The sequence below is a fragment of the Stegastes partitus genome, unplaced genomic scaffold (genome assembly GCF_000690725.1).
Source record: "Stegastes partitus isolate 25-593 unplaced genomic scaffold, Stegastes_partitus-1.0.2 Scaffold49, whole genome shotgun sequence".
Classification (NCBI taxonomy): Eukaryota; Metazoa; Chordata; class Actinopteri; family Pomacentridae; genus Stegastes; species Stegastes partitus.
The window spans coordinates 410,783-437,350 of record NW_007577780.1 but is presented as its reverse complement, the minus strand read 5'-3'; the positions used below and the strand labels follow the sequence as shown (position 1 = coordinate 437,350).

At 41.1% G+C, this 26,568-nt stretch overlaps 1 protein-coding gene across 1 annotated transcript in view; it reads right to left on the bottom strand.

Moving 5' to 3' along the window:
* The window catches only part of ephb2b (eph receptor B2b), a 124,333-nt gene that overhangs the window by 18,766 nt on the left and 78,999 nt on the right, over nucleotides 1–26,568 (bottom strand). The window contains exons 4-7 of the mRNA XM_008306911.1: nucleotides 20,261–20,416; nucleotides 17,156–17,491; nucleotides 3,529–3,653; nucleotides 1,402–1,564 (exon numbers count right to left, since the gene is read on the bottom strand). Of these exons, the coding sequence (XP_008305133.1) occupies nucleotides 1,402–1,564; nucleotides 3,529–3,653; nucleotides 17,156–17,491; nucleotides 20,261–20,416 (780 nt within the window). The remainder of the gene's footprint in view (nucleotides 1–1,401; nucleotides 1,565–3,528; nucleotides 3,654–17,155; nucleotides 17,492–20,260; nucleotides 20,417–26,568) is intronic.

Below are 26,568 nucleotides of genomic sequence, written 5' to 3'. Positions count from 1 at the left end.
ATCATCTGGCAGAAAGTGTGTGAAGTGAGGAGAGAGAGCATGTTTGGGTGAGACCCAGGCTGATCAGGCAGCCAAGAATGTGAAACCGGCTACTGAATGGGCACATAGAGTCAGAGCCAAATTCTTCTCTTGAGCACCACGAATAATACACAACTTGACGATTTCGACCAGATACACGGGTTAGTGGGTTCCCCAGGGTTTTACCTGCTTCTCTAATAATGATAAATGTTGCATTGCATGAGGAGGATGACATCTAATAAATAGTCGATAATACAGTGTAATGTCGTTTTTAGTAGATAGAACTGACTTATTAATGTACAACATTTACCAACAATTATGATTTCTCTCGAGGCATTTAATAATATCATAAATATAGAGTGAAGTGACTAAAAGCAAGAAATTTGTGTTGAGTCTTGATGAAATTCTGCTGAGAACTGCTAGTCCCCTACATTTGTAGTTTTTATTTTTATTTTTAAACTTTGAAGTAGATCAGGTAAGAATTGTACGATACAGCTGCCAAAGTATTCAGGAAAAAAAATATTCATCTGTACTTTTGCTTTAAGTATTGGATTTCAACATCTCTACAATTCCAAGTAATTTCAAAAACACAATTTATAGCACATTTACATTACTTTTTTTCATTTTCACTTTCTAGTTCAATTTCCCTGTTACTTTCAATTACCTGAAGCATTTCCAGAGATGTACTCATCACAAAAACTGTATTATTGCCTTTAAACTAAATTAATCAGGGTTTTTTTTTTTTCTTGTGCACATAATGCTTCCAGTGAAAAGCCATATACATCATCTGCTTACACAATATCTACAGTTATGAGTCTGTTTGACATATCCTTAGTGCTGGATGTGCGTGTGGCAGCATCAAGGATGTTTGTGTGAGAGTTCAGGCTAATGATGGCTCTGGGCTCTGCAGGCTGAAGGAAATGAGATGTTCAGAGGGGAAAACCCAGGCCTGGCTCTAACATTAACCTACTTGACTGATGTTTGCTGAATGTTCCGTCTTCAGCCAGTCATGTCATATTACAAAGACAAAACAACTTTAACCTCATCCTTGACTGAAAGACCTCTGGTGGAAAATGGCAAAAAGTCCTATTTGACAAGAAATGTTTCTTTGCATATTGTAAATATGGTGAAATAAATTATTATATGACTATAGCGTTCGGGATGTTTCCCTAAAACTGAAAAAGACGCAGTGAAAATAACAACATGATTTCGAGCCACGCTGATCTGATGTTGGAGTGCGGGTATTGTTTACCCCACAACATGCTTCCTTCTCATTCCCGCAGCTGTCTGAATCCATATTATACTACATGGTGTGTCGATGGGCCACGCATGAGAGGTGATAACAACTCTGCGTGCTCTGGTGAACATTGGCTGAATTCTCACCCTCAGTCATGGTCTGGAAGTACAGTTTGCCACTGTAGCGTCCAAACCCAGCTACGGTGCGGGCCCGGACCTGGAACACGTAGATGCTTCCTGGCTTGAGGCCACGTATGACCACTGTGTTTGTCTGGCTCCTGATGGTGGTGGAGTTATATTCTGATTGGTCCTGGGAGAATAAAAAAAACAACAACATATTCAATGTGGGTGCATTAGTAATTACAGTTAGGATAAAAATTAGGAAATGCCACGTGAGTAAAGTACATATTATTTTAAAGTAGGACACAAAAAGCATTCAAAAAAAGTTTAGAGTTTTTAATCCTGACTTTTTTCCGACAATTTGAACCCTCCCACCCAAACAGCGGTTCTAAAGCTTAAAAAACAAGCATGTCATTTAACTAGAACTACACCCCTTATCAAAGCCAGAAACCGTAAAAACAGAAACAATTGTCAGATTTTTATTTTATGTGTGACTTTCAGTTTGTGTAACATGTCATTTCAAAACTCACCAAAAATAAACAGTTTACAGCAGATTCCATAAAAAACAAAAAATCCCCCCCTCCTCGATGCAACCAGAAAGATATTAGTGACTGAGCTGCAACCATCAGTCGCGTGATACAAATTCAAGGACTAATCAGCTGAACTGGGCTGAACTGCAGGCTGTGTTTACACAGAACAGATTGGAGACAAGAATGCAAACACATTTCAAATGTAGACAGTTAAATATTTACAGCAAAAGGAGTTTTTTTTCCCCCAATATTGAGAACATATGTGGAGACTTGGAAAAAATGAAGTACATGTTGTTTCCAGGTTTTTAACATTTTTGGGAAATAAATAAATTAAATTAAAAGAAAAAAAAAAGAAATTCTTTATACATGATCTATGCCATTAAAACTTTGTCATACTACATAAAGACATTTTTGAGTTCTCTACTTCTAGCCATGGTTGTTGCTGTTCCCACTGAGCTGCAGGACTTTATATTGTAGTGAAAAAAGAGCACACAGAGAGGAAAAATGATAAAACCGCCAAGAAACTGCTTGGAGTTCAAAGGGTTAAAGAGAATCCCACAATGTTGCTTTAAACCAGATCTGTACCGTATCTGAAATATCAGGAGCTGAAGCAGCACAGATTGAGCAGTAATATGTCAGGTGACATCGCTATGTTCATTTTACAAAACATTCAAGGTAACGTCAATAGAACTAATATGAATAATTTGCTACCACAAAAAAAAAACCCAACATAATGTCTGATAAAGAAGCAGGACTGAAAGCAGCAAACATCCAGCAGCTGCAGTTAAGAAGGTAGATCTGGTGGCAGTTTCAGGTCAGGCGGCTTCTCTGAGCCATGCCTTCTGATGATCAGAGCTGTGTTTCACTGCCATCTCCTCTGCAGAATGCTGACAGGTTTGAGAGCAGAGACTGAGACTCTTTTAGCTGCTCCCTTCAACACACTGCTCAGCGCACACTTCTGAGCCACAGCAGGGGCCAGGACAATTGTTTTGACAGCTCTCTCCAGCAGTGTCAGAAAAGGGAATTATACTCAAAAGTGGAACGGCCCTGCATGTAGGCGAAAGCCTGACAAATGCTGCGTATGTGTGCCTGCGTTCGCACATGTGCATACGTATGTGTTTTTGTCTCGTCATGCCTGCAAATGGCTATATGCATTCAGGAGATGTTCGAATCAATTCAAATTTGCGAGGGGAAGTGTTCTTGTGAGAAAGTATGCTGATTCGGAGGAGCTTGCCCCTCAAAAACTATTTTTACAGCAGTCAGCGTACCATTGTTTCAACCACAAGTCTCTGCGCATCAATCCCCAGTGGCCCTGCTGCAGGGCCGAGTGTGGTTTTCTTTCCCAGTGACTGACCGTGATTATAATTGAAAGAGAATAAGCAGAAGTTCTAAGCAATGTTCAGAAGCTCTCTCTACATGCCTCCTAGGATCTGCTGCTATGCAAACAAGCGCGAGGAGATATTGTGAATTTCCATATACAACTAAACAAAGGAGTCATTTTTTCTACCATTAGCTCATGATTTATTTAGCTTGGGAGTGTGGGGAGGAAATGGAATTCATATAGATCAGTAGGGCTTGTATAAACAGTGTTTCCATTTGCTTGAATGAATGCAATGGAGTGTACCTTTTCATAATACTGCAGCTCATAGTCCAAGATGACTCCATTGGGCTGGTCTGGCTGGGACCAGGAGAGGGTGATGCTGTCCACAGTACGACTGACCTGGTGCATTATAGAGACTGTGGATGGAGCTGTGAAGACACAGAAACAGCGTGTTAAGTATGAAGCAAATCAATCACTGCCAACTTTACAGTCATGCTCGGAGAATTTTACAGTATCTTTAATCTCGCAGGCAAACAGTAGGTTCTGCAAAGGTGTAAGGCCATAAAACCTATGTAATATACTGCAGTCTCCTATTAGAGCATTTCACGGCTAGACATGCATTGCAAGTCGCAACAGCGGCTAAACCACAGAAGCAGCCTCACGGGACTTCCCAGTATCAACTGTGACTTTCATGGGATTAATTTACGCTTGTCATACTGTTGATAAGAGAACACCTCCTGCAAATAAATCATTTGAAAATCACCAGACCACCTTGTATCACATAAAGAAAGCACATTTTGTCAGTTGTATAAACCAAACAAGCGACGTAAATCAACAGAGGCAAGAGAAGGGTACACAGCATCCCTATTGTCCTCCCTCCGCATTCTAACTGCATTGAGTTTATGTTTATTTCCTTGTAGATGACAACATGATGGCAAATTGCAGTGTTTTTGGCATGCTACAAATTGCACATGTTTTAAATCACTTGCAACAATTTTTTCTGATTTGAGCATTTTAAAACATTTGGGGGGAGCAACCAATGGCCATAAACTATTGCCATTCATTCTAAATTCTAAGCTGATTGTGACAGCATGTTCAATAATAATTTGTCTGTAATGTGCACATTATTTGGAATATATGGTCATGGTGGACATTCAAGGCCATCAGAAATGTGGTGATTATGCTGTAAATACAATACTTGGATTAAATAGCTATTGAATTTTAAATGTTTGTTTTGCGCTCTTTTTGTGAAATTTAAAAAAAAAAAACAAAAACAAAATTATTTTTTTAAGGTTGTGTCACATTACAGCTTTTGCACTGAAACAAGTAAAATAACTCGACCCCACTGCTTAATTTTATTCATATATTTCCCAGCAAGCATAACACTCAGTAGAAGACTAAATGACCTGTTACATCGTGGGTGGTCTACTATAGTCTCACATAGCCTACTGACCTAAAATTTTGTCAGGTCAGAGGGAGGCGTGGTCACCTAAAGTCGTCCAACAGCCATTATGATTAGTTCAGGGTGCTGTGGGTCAGTGTAAAGCTAAGAGAATCTGAAGATAAAAGCTCTGTCTGGCAAGCCTGGCAAGGCCTGCAGGCCTCAGTGTCTGAGCCTCTGTGTGAAAGGGTTGGGTGGGTTGAGGTGTCAGAGAAGGAGGGGTGCTAGGCAAGATTTATGGACACCAAGCCCCACGCTCATCCCCTACAGGCCCGTGCTGCTCGCACACAGCGCTCAGCCAGCAACACAGTGGCTCCCCTGAGTCCCGGCAATAAAGTCGGAAGTCCTTCCACCGGCACGCGTTCTATATGGAAAATCCACTGACTGGAAAACTACAACTGCCACGCCTCTATAATCTAAGACTGTAAGGCTGCATGTGTGTGGCTTTTACATATTAGTTATGTATCTGCAGTACGTATAAAGAAATGCTTACAACAGAGTATGAGGTAGTCACATCTTTGCAACTTCTCTCCTGAAGCGGGCGGGGAAATATAGCATGCAAGTGACCACAGTGACTCAGAGCTAATAATAAAAAGTCCATTTTATAACCTCACTCATTCTCATTAGCTAATCAGCCAAGGCTTGCATGTCCTCTGACCAAAACAGAGGTATCCATCTGATGCAACAAATTATGATGCCTCATATAAACAGTGATGGTCAAGGGACTGAGTATGTCCTCATGTGCTGCTGCCAGAAGATAATAAATTGAGGGTCTGTATTTCATCCCAGCAAAGCACTTACACTATGATGGCCTGTGACTTTGCAACGCACGTACATTATAGCCCTATCCTGGAGCCAAAGGTACAGTAATGTATACAGTATCCAGTCAGGACACCGGTCTCAGGAATCTCTTCCATCTCAAAGTACTCACCAGTTTGTTTGCAGTCACAAGACGACAGCCTAATAAGGCAAACAGTTACTCTAAGGGGAACTCACGAGTATCCCATTACGGATGTACATATATTCAAGACTGCCACATGGCCTTTTCCTGCATAGCATTTCCATTAAACACACGGCACAGCCATGCCTAGTAACCTGATACAGGGCCGCAGAAACAAAGGCAGCTCATGTATTCATGTACAGAGGATGGACACATGCCAGCATGAAAAGCTGTTGGAGGAGAACACTGTGGGTTTTTTTTTCTGTTAAAGGACAACTTCCAGACAGCCAGAGTGGCAGTCGCCATGTCTGGGTTCAAGAAACCGATAAGGAGGGGTGGAACTGGAAACAAACTCAGATTAAATTAAAGGAAGACATGACTGTTTGGGGGGGAGGGAGAGAAAAACGAGTAAAAACATGAAGTGTTGAAACATTATGCTTGTAGAGAAAACATAAATATATTGTAAATGTAAATCCAGCTGTGCCGTGTATTTCAAGTCAATTCAGTGCACACATTTCAAGCTAAGCTGACGTTCCACCAATTGACTGTGGAATGCAGCGGTATGCCAAGTGAACGTTTCATTGCAGAACGGCCTACAGCACTGATCCACATATGAAAACCATTTTCGTACGTCTAATTTATGTATTTCAAATCTACAAGTCTCCATTGTACTCCAAATCTTCAACTTTACCAAGGTCGTTTTTTCCACAACTTCATCTATAATTTAAAGGGCTGAGTAAATACTTGGTTTTCCATTGTGTAAACATCATTCACCGAGTTATGCCACTAAATACATGTTGTAGTTGTTTCAAGCTATTTTCTTTGTTGTTACAATAATTACTTTTAAATCATGTGGATTATATCCCATTAAAGACAATTAGAAATTAAAAACAAAGATGTGAGAAAGTTCTCCCTGTCATTTGTATTAAGCCAGCCAGTTTCGTGTCACGTAAGATCGATTTCTGCGAAGTGGGTGAGCTGCACTGGATGCCTTATTTATAGGTTTTCTCAATGAATGCTCTATTCATGTTCTTAAAACTAATGAAGCGTTTATAATGACAAAGGCATGGATTGTAAGTTCATATAATTAAATTAGATGGTTGAATTGGAAAGATAAATGGTGGAAACTAACTGGGGCACTTTATGAGTTTCCCATATACCACAGAGGAGCGAGAGCGCGGACGGACGAGCGCTAGTCTTAATCACAGCTGATCTAATATGTTAGCAACATGAATGTGTCTTTTGTCCAAACCGAAGCTTGGAACGCATCAGTATGATGATCATTCATTTCGGTTGTGTAGGAGTGCATTTTTAACAACACTATGAACAAATAGTGTTTAATTTTAGATTTTATTTTATTCCTTAAATATACCCACACCTGTAAATAGCTTCTAGTGACAATCAAATCAAATCACGGCCTGTGCTGGGGCCTGATGAGGGGGTATCGTGTTGCTTAATTGTGAGACGATGGGAGGCTCCAGCTGTTGTCAGCGAATTGGGTTTCAGACCCCACATTATTACTCAGCCTGGGATCTGATATGAAAGACACTGCTTAGGAGTCTATTCTAGCATGGCATTCTGGCCTTGGCCCAGCAACAGGGAATACAAAGACTTTGTTTTGCTCAACATCTCTAATAGATGTTTGACTGTTATGTTTGAACACCTTGTGACTTCCCTAATCAATTACAGATGGAGTTTACAGGGATATTTCCACTCATTTAAATCCAAGCCAATTTAATGGGGCATTCTTCCACTAACACACATACAGAAGTGAGGCTTTCATCCATCCAATTAATTTGCGTCTCCGAAATCCTTTATTATACTGCGCTCATTTGGCAGGCTTTTCCGCCCTCTCTTTGAACGTCTCCTTGTTTAGGAGACCTGGATTTCTACTGTTTGGCCTCTATTAATAAGCACCGCTGTGAACATGATGGGCATCTTCATTAACCAAGGCTAATAAAGTGAGACAACTGTGGATGAATGGCGGCAGAAGGAGGCTGTGTTAAAAGCTCTCGTGTTCAAAAACACTCTCACTGGACAGACCTCCAGGAATGAAAGGGTCTTAAGGTGCTCTGCCATCCACGGTTAAGTGTTACGCTGAGTCGTGTTTGGCGGAGCAGAGGTGGAAAAACTGCTATCACTCAAAGAAATCTTTTTATTTCCTGCAGTTGACACACAACACCACCTGACAATTTGATACTTTTCTCTGTAGCTCTTAACAACAGTGCAGCACAGAAAAAAAGGTGAAAAATCTCCAACATCTGCTGGCACATGAATCATATGCTTCTGAGAAAGTATATGTTTAAGGCCTTTTATCTGCATCTTTCTTACATCCCACTGTGTCTGCAACCATGTGGCTCTGATTTGATTAGACGTTCTGGTACAGAGAGCAATGCTATGATTTGGGGAAGATGGGGGAGGTAGCGAGAACAGGTCAGGGCTCGTAAATCCCTTTTCCTTTTCATTGTAAAAATCAGTTTCCCCGCAGAGCAATCTCTCCCAAAGGGCCCGAACCAGCTGGTCCTCTACCAGGCAGCCTACCAAACAGGCTGCCACTGCTCGACTCTCTCCGACTGCCGTCCATTTATGAGCGCCACATCGAGATGTCTTAAAGGGAGAGGCCCATATTTGCATGTACTTTTAGCATGCTGGCAGTCTGCCCTGTTTCCCCAGCTGCAAAGGATTGTGGGTTTTACATCTATAAAGATTTTCCAGTGCAGTAAAGCTACAAAAGTGAGATTTCAGTTCATCAAGCTTAAAACCATCTGCACTGGAAAAGATTGGGAGCTATAATACACTCATATACACACCATAAGCTAATTCTAAAATAGGCACTTCAGGGGTTTGACGAGTTTTCAGATGCTCACACAGGCTTCGGTTTAAAACTAAGCTAACCTGGCAAATACGCAGTTGGAGGAAATGCACCCTGAGGTAATTAGAGTGGAGACAATAATGCATATATAATATATATAATATATGAAGGGGAGACATTTATATAGTTGTGGTAATTCTCTACTGGTGGATACATTCAAAGTAGTGGCTGTCTCGGTCTTAATAAAAGTTAACTGACTGTGAAAAACAACAGAAATAACACTCAACAAAGAAAAATAACTTCAAGAATTTATCGTTCTATCACTGACCAAGTCACATGTTGTATTTCAGAATTCTTTTAGGCTCTTGAAAAGGTTTATTTTATATATATATATAAAATTGACTTTGTAAAGTCTCCATATGCCATCTTAAATTATTAGAAATTTATCTCCACGGAACCTCAGTCTGACCAGAAGAGCAATTTCAATTGTTAAAAACACTACAATTTAAAGTCCACAGAGCCGCTGCGGCCTCCAGTCTCTCTGGGCTGATTTAGGCAGAACAGACACAGCGCTGGAGCTGTCCGCCACCGGGATGTGGAATGAAGGTTTTGACTCACACAGCTCTGGGGGGAAACTGGGCTCTGTTCAATCAGCAAGCTGCTTTTCTGCATTTAAACAACTTCCAAACTGGCATCTGCAGGGACAAAAACTCCACAAACCGCAGGATGCATGTCAATATTCAACAGTGTCAGAAAGGCAAGTGTGGGCTGCAGCCTTCTTTTTCTCAGGTTTTTTTTCTTCATTTTTTCCATGAAACTCCAAAAAATATTTAGATTTATCAAGTTAATAGCTGCATTGGTAAAGAAAAAAGAAAAAAAAAAGTAGAATGCTAACATAGTTTCTCATGGACTCTCGTGGTCGACTCCCTCACAATATCCAGTGTAACAAAATGAACAAGAATAAGAAAAAGCACATCTAAAATGTAATAAGAGCAGTTCGTGTTGGATCCTCCAAAACAGAGATCTCTTGAGAAATGTGAAACTGCCAATTATTTGATAGTTATTCAAGAAATATCCTGATTCAAGCTCACCCACATTCAGCTAAAATTAACATACAAAGAAGAGTTAAGTTCCATCCGTTCCAATTGTTGCCACTTAGCAGCTCCAAAGTAAAAATCGCCTGACACAAACAAGATGTGGATATTGCATAGAGTACATCTGCTCCAGTTCTATTTCAATGAACAGTGATGACTTTTGGCTTAACGTTGAAGTAATTTTTATCTACACAGTATGAGGCTACTGCGATGACTGGCACACAATGGCAAGGATTATAAAAGATCATCTCTGCTTATAAAGTTCCTGACCCCAATTTATCTATAAAACCTTCAAGAGGATGATGTTGGATGAGATCGCGAGATCAGTGTGAGTTATTTGAGCGATCAAAGCCACATTAAAAAATATGAGCTGTATAAGTGACACGTGAGAAGGAGCAGGAGGGAGCAGCTTGTCGTGTTCAAACCAGAAAGTCCAGACAGTGAGTAAGACAGTCGCTCAGACAATGACAACTCTGTTTTGCATCTGCCTTCAGAGGAATACTTAATGTATATGTCAACGGGAATGTGAGCGCGTTTCACAAACGCACTGGAGTGAGAAAGAAAAGGAGACCAAGGAGAAAGCGAAAACGGGACAGAGGGGAGAGTGCCATTGTTTTTATCACACATCCATTTGCTTAATTGGGGAAGTTAACTCCATAAAGTTTATAGAAAAATGAATAAATTCAAAAAGGCAGTGCTGATTGGGTCGTGGACCCTTTTTGCTTGATAACCTTTATTTATTATCTTTTTTTAATTATCATCAACATCATGCTCTTGGTGTAAAGAGTAAATAAATGACTGCGTTAAAGCACGGCCAGTTATTCAAGCATTTCGGTATACAGCTAATGCACTCAACAATAATTAATTGTACATTCGCATTATGCTCAGTTTTACAGTCCACTGGGCCAAAGGATTGCGGCTTTTTCACCTAGATTTAAATGCAAGCGACATGCGTTTTCTGATCCTCCTCCCTGCGCAGACGTCAACCTGCAGATCACGTCCTTAAGAAAGAGATCCGTATAAGGTACCAAGAGACTTAAAAGAAAAAAATAAATCACATGGCTATTGAAAGATTAATGAACAAGATCAATTAGTTAACTAATTTTGACAATCCATGTGCTAATTCTCTTCTGGGGAAGTCATAATTAGATCTATATTGCATGTATAGGTTATTTAAAGTCATCTGATGAACCTCGCTGTCAACCCCGCAGACTGCGTACCACACGCTTTATCGCTAAACTCATCTCTCACTCTCTGCCGTCGTCTGAATCTGTCTTTGTAAACAGGTTGCTCGCTATCAACAGTACCATGAATGTGGCGTATGTGTGGCTCGCTGGCTGACTACCAGAGCAAACCTTCTCTCAAGGCTCTGTCAGTGCTGAGCTCCAGGTGCATGCTGAGGCCTCCTGTCTGTCTGCCTGGCTGACCTACACTGGCACTCACCATATGTGCCCTTCTTAACACCTTCTGTCACTGTCACCCAGCACGCCATGTACACCGGTGGTCCCCATCTCACTCTCTGTCTATCAGTCTCTTTATCGTTCAGCTTGCATTTCAAGCGCTCGCGTAATTTAGGGCCCAGTCTTGCTGATAAATCTGACTTCGCTGCTCTACAGTAAAAATTCCTACATTTTTTTAAACTATAGTTAAAATATACCCCTTGACACAATTATCTTTATGTGTAAGTGACTTCATGTACAGTAGTGAGGGAGGGTTAACATTCATTTTGAGTGTATTATATGGTGTGATATTTACCAAAACTGCACCTAACTGCACCATTTTATGACCCTGAATGGACCAAACTGAATCTGTCCTTTAAATAATTGGTGTCACCATTCTTAAGTCAACAGTGTAGTGGTCACATTTGGCTCGCTGGTGTACTGACTTCCTGGCAGTCCCACCTGGCTCTGCACCAGTGCTTTTCACACCATGGCCCAGTGGAGCAGCAAAGTCCCCGGTAGCCTGGTTACATTGGACCTGGGTAATTTGGACAATAATTAAGTCATAAATCTTCCCTCGACCATATGAAAAGGCTACACTTGATTACACCCCACCACCCCCCACCCTCTGAGTAATGTGGTTCACTTCCACAATCAGCCAGTTCACCTGATAAGAAACCAATTCAGCCCCTCCGCTTCTCGATAGCATTAGCCGCATCTAACCTTGAGTTAATGAAATGCCTAAACAAATATGTCCTCTGGAATCTAATATACCAAACCGCCACAGAGTGCAATATGGCCAATACACAGACAATACGGAGATCTAATTTATCTGCTGTGCAATGCTGAATTCAGGGTACTGATAGTTTGCATTCGGGGAGGAGATAATCTCTATTCTATGCGCTGAAAATGTTGATACAGCAGCTCTATAGCAGGCTAGCAAATAACCGGCAGTTGCATTCGCTATTATTTGTTTGTGTCTTCATAATTTTAAGTACCAGTTTTGTCACTGTGCAATAACTTCACGCGGCCTTCAGAGAATCAGAAATGACACACAGCAATGACTGCAATTTCCACCCAAGCTGTCCTTAACCAGAACCATGTCTTTTAGATATTATTGACAGCTTAAGCACAGACTGGACTGATGTGACCTGAAATCAAACACTTGCTGACATGTGTGTGCAGTATGTGGATTTCTTCAAGTGTCTAAGTTGTGTTCTTGGTTGTGTTGGTACGCTGTCTATCCTGCCATATCTCAAAATGGGGATTGTAGAATAGTGCTGTGAAGGGGGGAAAAAAACTCATACACTGCCTCTCAGTTGTCAGAAATGTTTGATTAAACTTCGTGGTGGCATTGCAGTTTCAGCCACAATTTTCTTCTCATCCAGTAATGAGCCAGTAAAAGGGGATGGAGAGAACTTGGGAAGGCCGGAGAGAAAAATAAAAGGACAGAGAAGACATAATATGTGAACTAGTAAATGTGTCCTCTGAAGTAATGTAGTCTGAAGTGTACAGAAGTGCTGACCAAGAAAATCCACCCAAAAAAAGACTATTTAAACTGTATTAATCCAACTTAAATGTTAATTTAAAATGAATTGGTGATAAGGTACCTTGTTTCTGCACATTTGATAAGGTACCTTGTTTCTGCACATTTGATATTTACTGGGCATGAGTAAAGTCCTTTAATAAATGTGTTTTCCACTAAAGCTATAACTAATGAAAATTTCGCCTGCAGATTAATCTGTTTATTTTAAGTTTTAATCTTTTTTTTTCTTCCAGGAGCCAGGATGACAAATGTTTTATTTTGTCCACAACCAAGTAAAGTTCTGTTTACTTTCATAGAAGAGGCGAAACAAAAATATATATCTTCACATTTAAGAAGCTGGGCCAAAGAATTTATACTGTTTTTCTTTAAAAACTCCTCAAATCAATTCATCGATGATCAAAAGAGTCTGCAATAATTTAATAGTTGACGAAATATCTGTTACTTGATGAATCACTGCAGCTCTAATCTGGTGTTTCAGAGTCTCATAGAGAAGTATTTTCACCTAACAGAGTCAAATATAGGACCTTGTTGTTTCAAAGTAATTTATCAATAGGTCTCTCTGTTCTGTGTTTCTAAAATGCAGAGCTGCTGCCACATACCATAAAGTGTAACAACTGTAGTTTGATAATGAAAAACGATTTTAAATTATTTATAAAATCGAGGCACAGTGTGGAATATTAAAATATAAAAAATTTACAGCTAATGCCTGCAGAAAGAAAGCAGACCGTCATATTCTCTGCAGCCATCATAAACCAGAGACTGTCCTTTTATCTTATGACTTCACCTTACTGGAACCCTCTTTTTACTTAAATCTACTCAATTCACCAGAGGCTGAGTCAACCAATACAAAGCTCCCAAAGTATACAAAATCACAGACAAACTAAATTACTATTACTGTAGCAATTTAGTGTGATTTACCTCTGAACAGGCATGCACACTCCTGAGTGCACCAGCGAAAATTGAATTTGCTCCTTTTATAACCTCAGTGCTAAGTCACTGCTGTGTGGGCCTAATGATGCACACCTGCTGTAAATCTCATTGTAGATATTCTGCACCACAAACAGAACAACAACTATAAAAAACCTCCTCACCACATCGCCACACAAAAGACAATCTCTTTAAGAGGTGAGAACCCTGTGGGGTATTAATGAAAACACAAATTAAGACTGTGTGTCTGTTTGTACGACTGGTTAAATTAACTGGTTAACTCAAACACTGGACTGAAATAATTAGTTAACACATAAAAACTCCCAGTTGTGTGAAACAGGGCTTGGCTTAGTGTGGTGTCAGCAGCCTTTTCACAATCAGATATTTAAATATAACAAAAAATACAGTCACTAAGTCTGTTGAAGTCTAAAAATCTTGATTAAGACCCGATCTCTTGTTTATTTATTTTATTTAAGAGAAATAAAAAATAAAAAACATAAAGAAAAGCAAAAAATATATTTAAAATATTTTAAAAAACAAAGAAAAAGAAAAAAATAATAATTAAGATTTTTTTTTAAAAAGAGAGAAAAAGAGAAAAAAAATAGCAACTGTGGAAATATAATCCAAAATGTGACGTCCATGCATGTGGACGCCAAGAGGTTAAAGATAAAATCCACATAGGGTTAGCATGTCGCTGTAGCCTTCTTTGAAAGAGATATGAGTCACAGGTTCTTAGAGATTTGCGTCTTAGATTAAATAATTGGGAGTGAGGCAAAGTCATTTCCAAAAATCATTGGGAACTCTAGTTTTTATTTATACTTTCTAACAGGAGTACATTTGTTGGGGACTGTTAAGAGCTGGAATAATACAGCTTTGCTGTTAGGAGTAATTTTAGAAGCAGAACTATGCACTGACCAGAGAAACAAAGGAACATATAACATATATACATTTAATTTTTTTTTTTTTCTTTTTGGGGGTTGGGGGTTGGGGAGGTTGCTACTGTATGTCAGGCTTTGACACAAAGGCAAAACTTCTTCATTCATTGCTAGCTTTGGTCCTTTAAAGTCTGCCATTCATTAGCATTTCTGTTTCAGCTGCAATATTGTTAAACTGTACATGTAATAATTCCAAAAGAATCTCTGTAATACCATATTGTAGATGGATGTCTGTAATCAATCAACACACTAACATAATCACACTGTATACATACATACTGGTATCGTCACACATTCATCTGTCAGATACAATCACTGTAATACCTAGAAACACACTCAACTTCCTGTTTTCACCCTCAGTCCTTGACACAAAGCATCATATTCACAACTCTGTGTCTCTCCCTCTGCTCATTTAATGTCACATAAGAGTAACATTCTACAGAGCAAAGCCAAAGTAGACGGGTTAAGCTTGACTCATTATTTAAAAAAAACACAAAAAAAAAACAGGCTTAGAGGCACATTTCAAGGCTTCTGCGTGTTTTACACAATGCAAGTTTTGGGGAATTAGTCATATGCTTATAAAACAAGCTCAAACGCCATTCAGCCCAGCATTTGCTTTTGTGTGGCATTACAGTGTGTAATCAAGCGCTGCACTTTCCAGGGCAATCACGTCCTTTATCAGAGAGGAACTGTCGCCAACCACCTACAGAGTGGGAGGATAAGCCCTGTGGGTAATAGAGTGTGGTGGGTGCTTGATTGGGTATGGAGAGTGAGAAGTTTTGCTCACACTTCCTTCGCCCGCCCCCCACCACCCTTCACACCAACAAGTCATCGCTGAGGAGGCAGTCATCCACATTAGGAATGATACGCACTTTCACGCCACTCACTTTAAATTTACTTATTTATTTGTTGCTTTCATGGAACGCTTCAGCCTCTGGCCTGAAGCGAGCTTACTGAGGGGCTGATTAACATACGTGGATGTATACAAAATTTCATACACTGGTTTTTGTTTTTCTCCATCTCATTCTCAATGTGAGAGCGAAGCACAGGGCTGCCTGAGATAATTAGGGGTGACATGATGTTTATGTAACCTCCAAGCCTTGCAAACCAGATGCAATTATGGGCTCCTGGTGCCCGTGACCCCACAGCCCTGTAGCGAAGCATCGCAAAAAACTCCAACCCCGGGTCCCGGTAGTGAGCAGGGTGACGGGTGACGAGGGAAAGTGGGAACGTGGACTTGGGGGCCGGGCAAAAGTGAGTTCTTTTCACAGCTCCCTCTGACGGGGAGTTCTCGCCGCCTAATCCAAAGTGACGGGCACTTCAGTGGAGAGGGCGCGGAGCCCCCCAATTTCCGCCAGGACCCTTCGGCGGGAGCAGCACAGAAGCCAAGGGTTGGGGTGGCAGACTTATTGTGGCCCAGTGAGACAGAGTGGGGCAGGGGCCTCATTACAACGCTTAACTGCACTCACAGGCCCTCATTAACCCACCACACCAGTGAGTCAAATCAAAACAGACAATAAAAAGAGGTCGACGCGCGAATAATAGCCTCCATTTTAGTATGACATGCAGTTTCAATATTGGATGTGAATACTTTATTAAGAATTTAACAAGCAGATCTCTGTATAGTAAAGAAAATTTTGCTACAATGGGTCAATTTAAGTGAAGAAATCTTCTGTACTCTATGTATTCATCTAACATGTATACAATTCCTGTTTGAATGCCTTAATATAGGCGTCGAGTAAGAGCCTAGTCAAAAAAAATCTACAGTATATGTCAACTGTAAAGTACGCTAACGTAGTGCTTTAAGTAGCTCAGTCACATAAGGCTGCCCTCAGCACAGGGGCGATGGATGATGAGAGATGACAGGCACTTAAGTATGTTGCCAATGAGATGCAAAGCAAGTGGAAAGATAAAGCCCATCCTGTATCCCCCCCCGACCCCACTCATCAGTGCTTGGGGGAGCAAAGCTTGGCACGCCAAATGATGCATTTCATAGAGACAATTAAAGAGAAAATCGATGCTGCCGCCTTGGTAAAATAATTAGAGATGCAATGGCCGACCTCGGCCGCAATCACATAGTGAAAAGCATGCAAAACTCCCAACAGTTGCAAGAGAGAGATTGAGGAAGATTTTGAGGTGGATTTCTAAAATATAAAAGTTACCCCACTTACCAAGCTACTTAATTAAGCTTTCAACCGCACTGAAATACTGGCCTCTTGTTCATTTTTGAAGTAGCTTTTTAGTTTGTCATGTAGGTCACACGTAGTATGTATATACTGTACTGCTACTGCTTTTCAAAAAAAATTACGTAACTCTACAACCAAGTGGGTGGATAAGTACGAAGCCGTAATCACTGAACGGTAGATGAAGTGGGAAGACAGCAGCTAGCCTGCTCTCAGCTCCCCAGCTTGAAATACACATGGTGATGAGGTCACACTGTAAAGACCAGCAGGCCATCACATTCTGTCTGTCACATCATCAACGGTACTCTCCTGCCCATTTCACAGCCCTCAATCTGCATACATCACCATACAGGAGAGGAGAGAGACGAAAGACTTAGTGGAAGTCTATGCACCGTCTATTAAGCGCTTGAAGAGGAATGAGTGTGATGAAGAGGTTCTGTGCAGGGCATGAGCAGCACAGGAGCAGCTCGGAAACAGACATGGTGAGAAGAGAAGAGAAGGGAAGGGAAGGGAAGGGAAGAGAAGAGAAGAGAAGAGAAGAGAAGAGAAGAGAAGAGGGAGAAAACCACATGGGGAATATAAAGTGCAGAAAAAGACAGATGGGCCCACTTACCAGCCTGGTTAGTGGTAATGTTGACTGAGGCGTACTGGGGGGAGTAGGGGCTCTGATCTGACACCCCGTTGACAGCCTGCACCTCAAACGTGTACTGTGTGTGGGCCAACAGGTCACTAATGTAGACCCGGGATTCTGTCAGGCCCAGCTGACGGGGTAAAAACTGAACATTGTCGCCGCAGCGGGTGCACCCTCCCCGGCCTCCGCCACAGCTCTTGCAGATGATGTTGAACACCACATCCTCGCGGCCCCCTGAATCTCGAGGAGGCATCCACTCCAACATCACAGAGGTTTCGTTCACGCTGGAGATGACTGTTTGCGGAGCTGAAGGGACAGCTGCAAAAGAGGGTTCAAGAGAGATGCTTTAGCTGTAACATTTGGTTACATGAATGCGTAAATCTTTGATCAAGATGTGCCTCACAATGAGTGCTTACAATTGCTTTTGTATATTTTGTCATTCAAATCGGCCACATTGAAGTAGAAGAATCCTGCATGTATCGCTGTGTGCAACGCTTAGCGGCAACACTTGTATGTGTGATGAAAGAAAGCTAAATAAAAAAGAAAACTGAAGACAAAAAAAGAGATCTAAAAAAATATATATACAGGCAACTGTCATGTAGAAATGGTTATGACATTTACTTACTAATTTGTTTTAAAAGAACGAATCTACTTCTAAACTTCACAGTTTCAGAGTTTTAAGTCAAACATGGTAACACTAATAGATCCAGGGCTGCACCAAATATAGGCCTAATTTTCACCAAAACTGCAGTGAAATCTGTTTCCCCTTTATTTCATTATTCTCAAGGTAGCCCACTGGAGATACAATCTTGAATTGCAATTGTCCTTCCAAAAAGAGCTTCTTTTTGTTTAGTTTTTTAAGAAAAATGGAGCAAAGTAGGAATTTAGGTGACGATCTCATAAAAAGTCCACACATGGAGGAGGTCAGGGAAGATTCGCAGGTCAACAGAACATCATACTTTGACACAGGACACTGTTGTTTGTTTCCTGTTTCCAATAACTTCCCATAACCTCAACCATGTGTTTGTTATTGTAGTCATGATGACAAAGCCGATCCTAGATTTGCACAGAGTAGTCATTTCAACCTAAAGCACAACGTTTTCCAAAACTTGACTTGTTACTTATTTATTTTAAGATGAATCATGCTTTCTCCCTGAGGGCTTGGTTTTTTCCCTCAGCCTAATCAACTCATTTTTTTCTGCCCGAGCCTAACCACACCTTGCTTTTTTAAACTGTTATTCATGATGGTTTCGCAAGGTATGGACGAATGGTGTCATCTTTCAGATATGACAAGTGTCATTCCAGAGGGCTTGTGCATTTTGACATTTAATCTGATCTAAACTTTGTCACTGAACTGGATTATATAAACTCTGTGTCTTTTCTTGTTTAACATACATGTTTTTGATGATGCGATGGAAAAAAAAAAAAGAAGTCTGGAAAAAAAGATGACAGGATGTGATTGTCACTTACATAAGCCAAAACTTCAAGGACAATTGACTTAGTGCTGGGAGTCGTGTTGTGTCCTTGAGGGCATGGAGGGCATAATTACTAACTCTACTTAAATAACCCCTACACAAGAGGAGAGAAAATCCACAAACTCGCAAAGATACTATAGACTCTTTGAGGTCAGAGCTGACTGCATTCCAAGCTGGCAGTGCCTCTTCCCTCGGGATGCCCATTTACACTCTCTCATTTTCAATGCTGGTGTCCACTTTGTCAAGTGTTTTCTTAACATCTATTCTTGACAATTTTCTCATGGAGCATCGTATAGAGTTACTGCAGCGGAGAGAAACCTACTGTTTCTCCTATTGAGACATTCTTAGCAGCCAGGCATTACGGGGTGGAAACTTTCCACATGGCGCTACATGTTGAGTGACAGGTCAAACAAACAAACAATGAGAACTGTTTATCTTTTACAGACATGTGCACCTAATTATGGCAGACGTATCCTCCAGGACTAATGAGATAAACAATTCCACTCCGCCCACAACATCCTAAATCTGAATCGATCACTTCTTATTTAACCTCCTTTTAATTGGCAGCAATTAACAGATCTCCGGCTCTGGAAGGAAGCCCATTGGAGTGGCCTTCTTGGTGTCTCTCAGAAACATAACTCCTCCTTGGCTCCTTCCTGGGGAGGAGGACTAATATCCCCCCCATTAGCTGGCGGGCCGCTCTGATGGGCCCATTCCCTTGCTTTAATCAGGCCGGGCCCTGCTGCGCTTAATACGGGTGACGTGACGCTGCTGCTTTCTCATTCACAACAGCTGCTCAACTCCCAGAGCCAGGCTTATGCAAATCTCCTTTGTTGGAAACCATCAAATCTTTTCCCTCCTCTCTCCCTTTCAACAGGCAGAGAGGGAGAGTGAGGAAAAAACACTACGGAAACGTTGAAAGGGTTTTTTTTTTTCTTCTCTCACTCACCCCCATTTTGTTTTAGTTCGACCACACTCTATGCACCGATTCTCCGTCTTTCTCACATACGCACACCCCTTCTCCCGCTCCCTCAAATTCCTTCTTCTTTATTTCTTTCTGCGCGTCTTTCCCCTCATGATTTGCCCCTCCCTCGCTCACTTTTGCTTTGGTCTATCCTTCCGTCTCTCTCTCTCTCTCTCTCAACCTCAGTGTCAGTCTCAAATTCAAATTCAAACAGCTTCATTGGCATGACAAGAGAGCGTCTTGCCTCGATTCATTCTCCGAGTCTGCCCCTTCACAAAGCTATGCGCCCTGGCCCAGTAACCTCTGGTCTGGTTTGGAGTACGGACTGTGTGATGTTGAGGAGGGGCAGCTGAGCCTTGTGTGTCGGGTCAGATCTGTGGACAGCCACACTATGAGCATGTCAGCATCCCGTTCGTGTGAGGGACAGCTCTGACAGAGTTTCTCTGTTTGGAGTTACACAGACTACCACTGTCCTTTGATCCTGGGGCTCTTCTGCTTGCGGGTGTGAAATGTGTGTGTGTGTGTGTGTGTGTGCGTCAAAGGGTTCATATCAGAAACCAAAGGATGTCATGTCTGTGTACTATGTGCAAGTGATTCAAAGGTTGTGAACCTTTGAATCACACATAACAACCTTAGGACTATACATACTTGTGCACGGCATCTGGAGAGGATCTGAGTCGGTTCGGTAGTATCCGTTGCGGCAAACGCAGTTAATGGCGCCTTCGCTGGTGGTGCGGCTGTTGATGGGACACTGCAAGCAGGCCTCGTCTCCTTGAGTTGGCTTGAAAAAGCCAGACGGACAGGCTAAGAGAAAGAGAATAAAAATAAAAGAAAAAATAAATAAATCAGAGTAAACATGTATTATTTTCACTTTTTCTTTGCCCATAAAAGAACAGAAAATAGTAGAAAAATAGACTTTCTGTGCAGCCATCAAAAACTCAGGATATTGAATGCCACATTAAAACAGAATCCAATTTCACTTTTATTTTCTGTAATAACATATTATTAGACGATGATTAATCATTTTGTCACTAAAACAGACCGTGTTAACCGTAAAACAGGCAGCAGGGTAAATGTTGTAGTCTGTATTTATACATTCGGTGCCACTGCAGCATTTCAAGGGAGCTATTTAGTTCCATTTTACTATACAAGAGAAACCATCAAGTGACCAGAATTCAAAAACAGCCCAAAAAACACACGCGCGTGAGTCCAACATAAATATATATCACTGCAACCCCGACATATAAATACACATCAGCGTGGCGTTCGCATGTGAGGCAACTCTCTGCAGATACGGCAACATGGCAACATGTTGTAAGTTTGCTGTGAATTATTCACGATGCTGTAGTTGCCGGAGAAATCTCTAAAGTGCCCTGCTTTCTGTTAAGAGCCCTTTTAAGGGCCTCTTTCTGGAAACCGGGGAGGAAAGTTACATTCAGGCGATGATGAACACATACACGGCAGCTGCCATTAAAGTCTGTATTTGTGCATCTCGCTGTGTGTGGGTGAATCTCAGGCTGTACGCGGGGCGAACCTGTTTGTGTGTTGCCACAAGCGTCATTCACTGCTATGATAAACAAACTAACTTAGCTGTCTGTGAAATCCCCTTATCCTCTCCTCTCCAGTCACATTCCACCTAAACCTTCACTGCTGAAGAAGAAAAAAAAAAACATAACCTTGTTTTTTTTTTTCCCTAGCATTTGCACCTGCACCATGTCAAGAGCTTTTCTTGTATCTCGGGCCAAAAAAGCTACGGTTTTGCTTCAGGTAATCCAGCTCCCACCTGCCCCATCGATAGAGAAGAAAATATAGAGGTGTTGAGACAGGGGTGTAGGAAGTACAGTAACATGAAAAATTCACACACGGGACACACTGCATATCTGAAGTTAAAACCCCTCAGGTGTGTCGGTGCTGTTGTTTTTCTTCAGTGTAAGAAGCAAAAAATGATTTATTCAGTCTGATGAAAGGAAACAAAATACACAAGATTTTCCTTCAATTTATGGCTCCCTTGTTATATATTTCTATTATTTTTAACTTAAACTTAGTAGGCACACAGGAATATGTTGGGTTTTTTTTTTGTAAAGCTGATTTTGATTTGCACTATTTCTTGTGCTTGTGAGATTAAAAACAATTTGTCTCTGTCATTACAGAAACTATGTTTTTTTTCCCCTTATTTTTTGAAAGTTTCCAAAAACTCACCGTGACACGACTGCAATTTCTACATTATAAAGTAATAAACATACAGTTATTATTTCATTCAGAGGCTTTACTTGCAATTACAGCTCAACTGTAGCATCTGGAATGTGGAAACATCAGCAGCTGCAACTCCCATTTAAAGGAGGTCATATCAAGAGGCAGAATTAGTCCGGGTCCAATCCCAATGTTTATATTACACAGACACATCGCTGTACTCAAGAGACTCTCCATCCAGAGATTAATGATCTTTTACCCTTCTCAGAGTGCACTGCTCGGAGCCATCACCTTCTAAATCATCATCCTACTGTTGTGACAGGTGCAGACAATTTATAAAACAGACAAGCTGGATATTAAAGATGTTCTGTAGCAGTAGTGTAAAATGCACTCTGCAAATAAATAAACTTGTATTAAGTGACTACCACTGCAGAAAAAAGAAGGATGTTATTGCTACTCTGCAGTTTAATAAATTGTTTTACTTGAGCTGTATTTAAGGATAGAACTTTAATGGTTCAATATGATCAACTAAACCATACTCCTTGATAATGAGCATCAGAGAAGTCCTTTTTTGCATCTTTGGCCTCAGGTGGTAACATTTAAGAGACCATATGCTTTGAAATGATGGCACGTTTTAATTTTTACTCCTGTTTCTTTCTGTGCTGGCTCTGTTATGATTATTGTGGATGTCAATGGCTGAGAGTTATTTCCAAATGAAACTGAACTAATCTCAAAAGATCTCCTGACTAAATATTAACTCTGACATGTTTTTCTTCCTCCATGATTGATGGGGGAAAAGGTTTTGGGTGCAGAGAAACATGAGGCCGGGACATTCACGCTGCCAGTCAACAGGGTCTGTGAATGAGGCCCAGGCAACAGCTATGTGGGGAATTGGGATCGAACCTCTGCGGCGCAGTGAGGTCTATGAGAGCGCGGCGTGCCGAGGAGCAGTACCAAAGGAAACAGCATAAAGAGGTAGCGGGGGTGGGAGGGGTGCGAGGATGGAAACAAAGAAACGAGAGGGGAGAGGTGGGGAATGGCTGCGTTTGGTGGAGTTTTTTTAGCCGAGGAATTCGGAGTATTACTGTGCCCACAGTGAGCGTACTGTATGCGCTGTAACAATATGCCAGCTTTGCATAACAATCAGAACAATGACTTTTAAAATCTGCATGGGGAGGAAAGTAAAAGAATATAATTGATTAGCACTTATAAAGCCACATGACGCCATGCTACGGTGGCTGTGTTGAAATATTCTGCGCTAGCTGCTGGATGGCACACTGGTAGGTAATGCACATTTTTCCCACCAAGCACCAAAGCATCTGGCATCATTTTATTATTTAATTTCATGCAAAAATTATTTGGGGAAAAAAGTGATGGTTTTACAACATTCAATGTGTCAGTTTTTGTAAAATTTTAAATCAGATTTTAGTCAAATACATTTTAAAGTCCAACTATGTGTTTGTACACATTAAGGAATCTTGTAATACTTTAACCCTATTCAGGACTTTTGGGGTCTTTTGGACCCCAGGCCATTTGGTTTAGGTAACAAGTATTGGTTTATTTTTATTTTTGAAAACTTTTTTTAATTTATTTTTTTTCAAATATAAAAAGAGGGACATTTGTCGTGCATTTGGAACCAAAAATACGTCCGAAAATGTATTTAACAGTATAAAAGTCTATAATGAATACCAACAAATATTTTGCACATATTCTTTCTTGGACCTCGAAAGACCCTCTACGCATGGCAACATGAAAGTCCTGAATAAGGTTAAATGGCCAAATCCTACAACGCGTTTGTTGTATTATTGCCCGTTGTTTTATCTACTGTTATGTAGTCTTTTTTTCCCCCCTTTTTTTAATGTCTAAGTTTATTTCAGGTGTTGTGATCCAAGTGCTAAACTCTGTATATTGGTACATGTGCTAAAAGTTGAAAAGAAGCACCTGAAAATCACCTTTATCCAAACACAAAAACATGGTCACTTCTACTTTTAACAAGAACTGACATATTAACATCTTTCATAAAAATATCTAGTGGAGTGGTTTGGTATATGTAGCCTGGAGTACCAGATAATGCGATCGTACAGCATCCAGATAATACAGAGAGTGCCAAGTACAAAAGTCCTCACAGAGCAGTAAACAACACTGACATTCAATGACAAGTACTTGTAACAGCACTACTCTCTGTGATGACTCCTATTTATAAAGTACTTCTGAAAGTTAAAACAATCCAGGGAGAAAAAGTATTTGTTAAAACCATCCTATCCAGTTCAAGAGGACGCAGTATTATACGTCTTGGCATTCCTCTCTGCTTTCGCCGTGACCATTATTTTGTGGAAGTATTTGGGGAATTTCCACTTTACACCCGGATGACAGATTTTAAGAGTTGCAGAGTTGTCTGGTGTCAGATGTAGAGAGGCAGAGACATGGAGAGCAGTGATTAAAAATCCGATCAGAGCTTTAATTCCCCACCTCCCTGCCTGCCCAGATTGCTGCTGTTGAGCTGTTTGATCATCATGCCGGCAGTCTTGCTCAACATGTGAGAACTAAAGGCTGTGTTTTTGGATGTTTCCTCTCACTTCAGATATCCTTCTGGCAAGAGGAGTTAATTACAGCAAGAATATTCATTGACAACAGCTCCTCTGTTGTTTCGTGCTTCCTACACTCAGGAAAAAAAAAACCACACACACACAAAAAACTATTAATATCATCAATAGCATCAAGCAAACATGCCACGTTTTTCAATGAGATCTCTGGGGATTTGCGAACATTGGTTTTTGGAACTGGGACAAACAATGAAACGTGGCAATAAGTCAAGAACAAAAGCCACATAGAAAAGCTTTAAGGGAATTTATAAACACTTCAGACTCAATTTAGTGGTAGCTGTGTCAAAAGGTCCAGATCACCTCAAATTGGTTCCAGACACACAGCGGGCCCATTCACTCTTACATCGAACATTTGAAAAATAAGTGAAAACTTCTGCCAGCGGGGAGAGATAGTTTGGTTTCCATTGTTGTCTGATAATTTAAAGACAAAGTATTGCATTACTTTTATCTAACACTAAGTCTTAAAGCATAATCTGAATACCTCCCCCCTGCACACACACACACCAAACCCCCAGCTGCTTGTGTCTACCTATATTTACAGCTTCTAATAATATACACTGACATAAAAGCTTTAATTAGAGGTTATTGCTACTCACTGAATAAAAATAGTACCGCGAGAGCTGTGAGGTAAGGTAAGTTACTGCGCCAGGGTGCTAGTCAGTTTTTACAGCAGGTAATTTGCTGGTTGTTTCAAAGGTTTCCTGAATATTACAGCCGAAAAGATTTATAGCACGCTAAAGAAGAGACCTGCAGCTAAAAAAACCATCTGAACCCTTCAAAGTATGTGCGTGAGTACCTGTGTGTGTGAAAGGAAAAACAGAAATACATTTTTAAAAAAAAGAGGGAAGGAAGATGCAATGAAGTGCATTGATGCTGGAGAAAGGCAGGGAGTGCTGTTTTCAGGGGCGACATGAACGGCCATGTGGGCTCCTTTGTCCAAATCAGCACTCACACGGAAAGAGAGCAAACAAAAAACGGGCGTTTGACATTTCCATCGCGTCTGTTTAGGCGATGTGTTTGCAACCACACAATCAGCTGGCTGATACCAGGTAATCCAATCGAAGGCCAAACCTATTGTTTAAAAAAAAAAAAAGGGAGAAAAAAAAAATACCCTTCCAGTCTCCTTCACCCACCATCTACTGCACCCAACAGGGACACTCTTTGTCCGGCAAGTCTAGGGCATCGCAGCAACAACAGCACATCCCTCCACCCCCTGCTTCCCCCCCCCACCTCCTTTTCAGGGCCCCAAAACTGCTTTATTTAATGAACACACCATTAAAGAAGAGACAATGGAGACTAAGACAGACAAGAGTTGTGTGTGCATGTGTGTGTGTGCATGTGTGTGGTGTGTTCAAGGTGTGAAAGAGAAAAGGCTGGAGGGGTAAAAAAAAAAAAAAAAAGCAGAGAATCAGAGGTGCTAGGTTTTGTGAGCACAGCAGGAAAAAGTGCTGAAAGCAGTGAAAATGGCCAGCGTCAGAGGGGATTGTGTCTGTGCGCAGACTCCGGGTATTTCCCTGTATCCCATTGTGACCAAAGAGCCTGTAACGGCGAGCCATGTACAAGTTTAGGCTTCTATTTGCTTTAGTGCCGCCTGTTAAGACGAGATGAATCATTGTGGGGACAGATTAGAGGCTACCATAAAGAGATGGCTTCCTTTTACAAGATCCGCCACTGTTCCTTCAGAGCAGGAAATTCGATTAAGACAACCTGGTAGCTTTCGCAACAACTTTCTCATTACCTCTGCTATCCTGCGACCGCAAATATAGACCGTCAACCTTTGAACTGGTCGCATCTAAGTAGAGCGTAACCTTGTGAAACAACAGTCACGGCCGCGGACAAACCAGAGGGGAAGCAGCCACAAGTTGCGTGTCTGTTCCTGGGAGTGAGGACAAGCCAGCTTGCCCCCTCCTCTGCCTCAGCACTTCCACGGGGAACACTAGCTCGCACTGTTTGCAACACAGGGTCTCCGCAATTCAATTAGGAACGCAGTCCTCCTGGCCGTCTAATTCAATCAGGCTTGTGTGAAAGCTATTAGACAACTGGCATTCGTTTCACCACACACACACACACACACACACACACACGTACACACACACACAGACACAGACTGGCACACAAATGATATATTCATTTCTCCCTCTAGGTTTCCATGTCTGGTGCAAT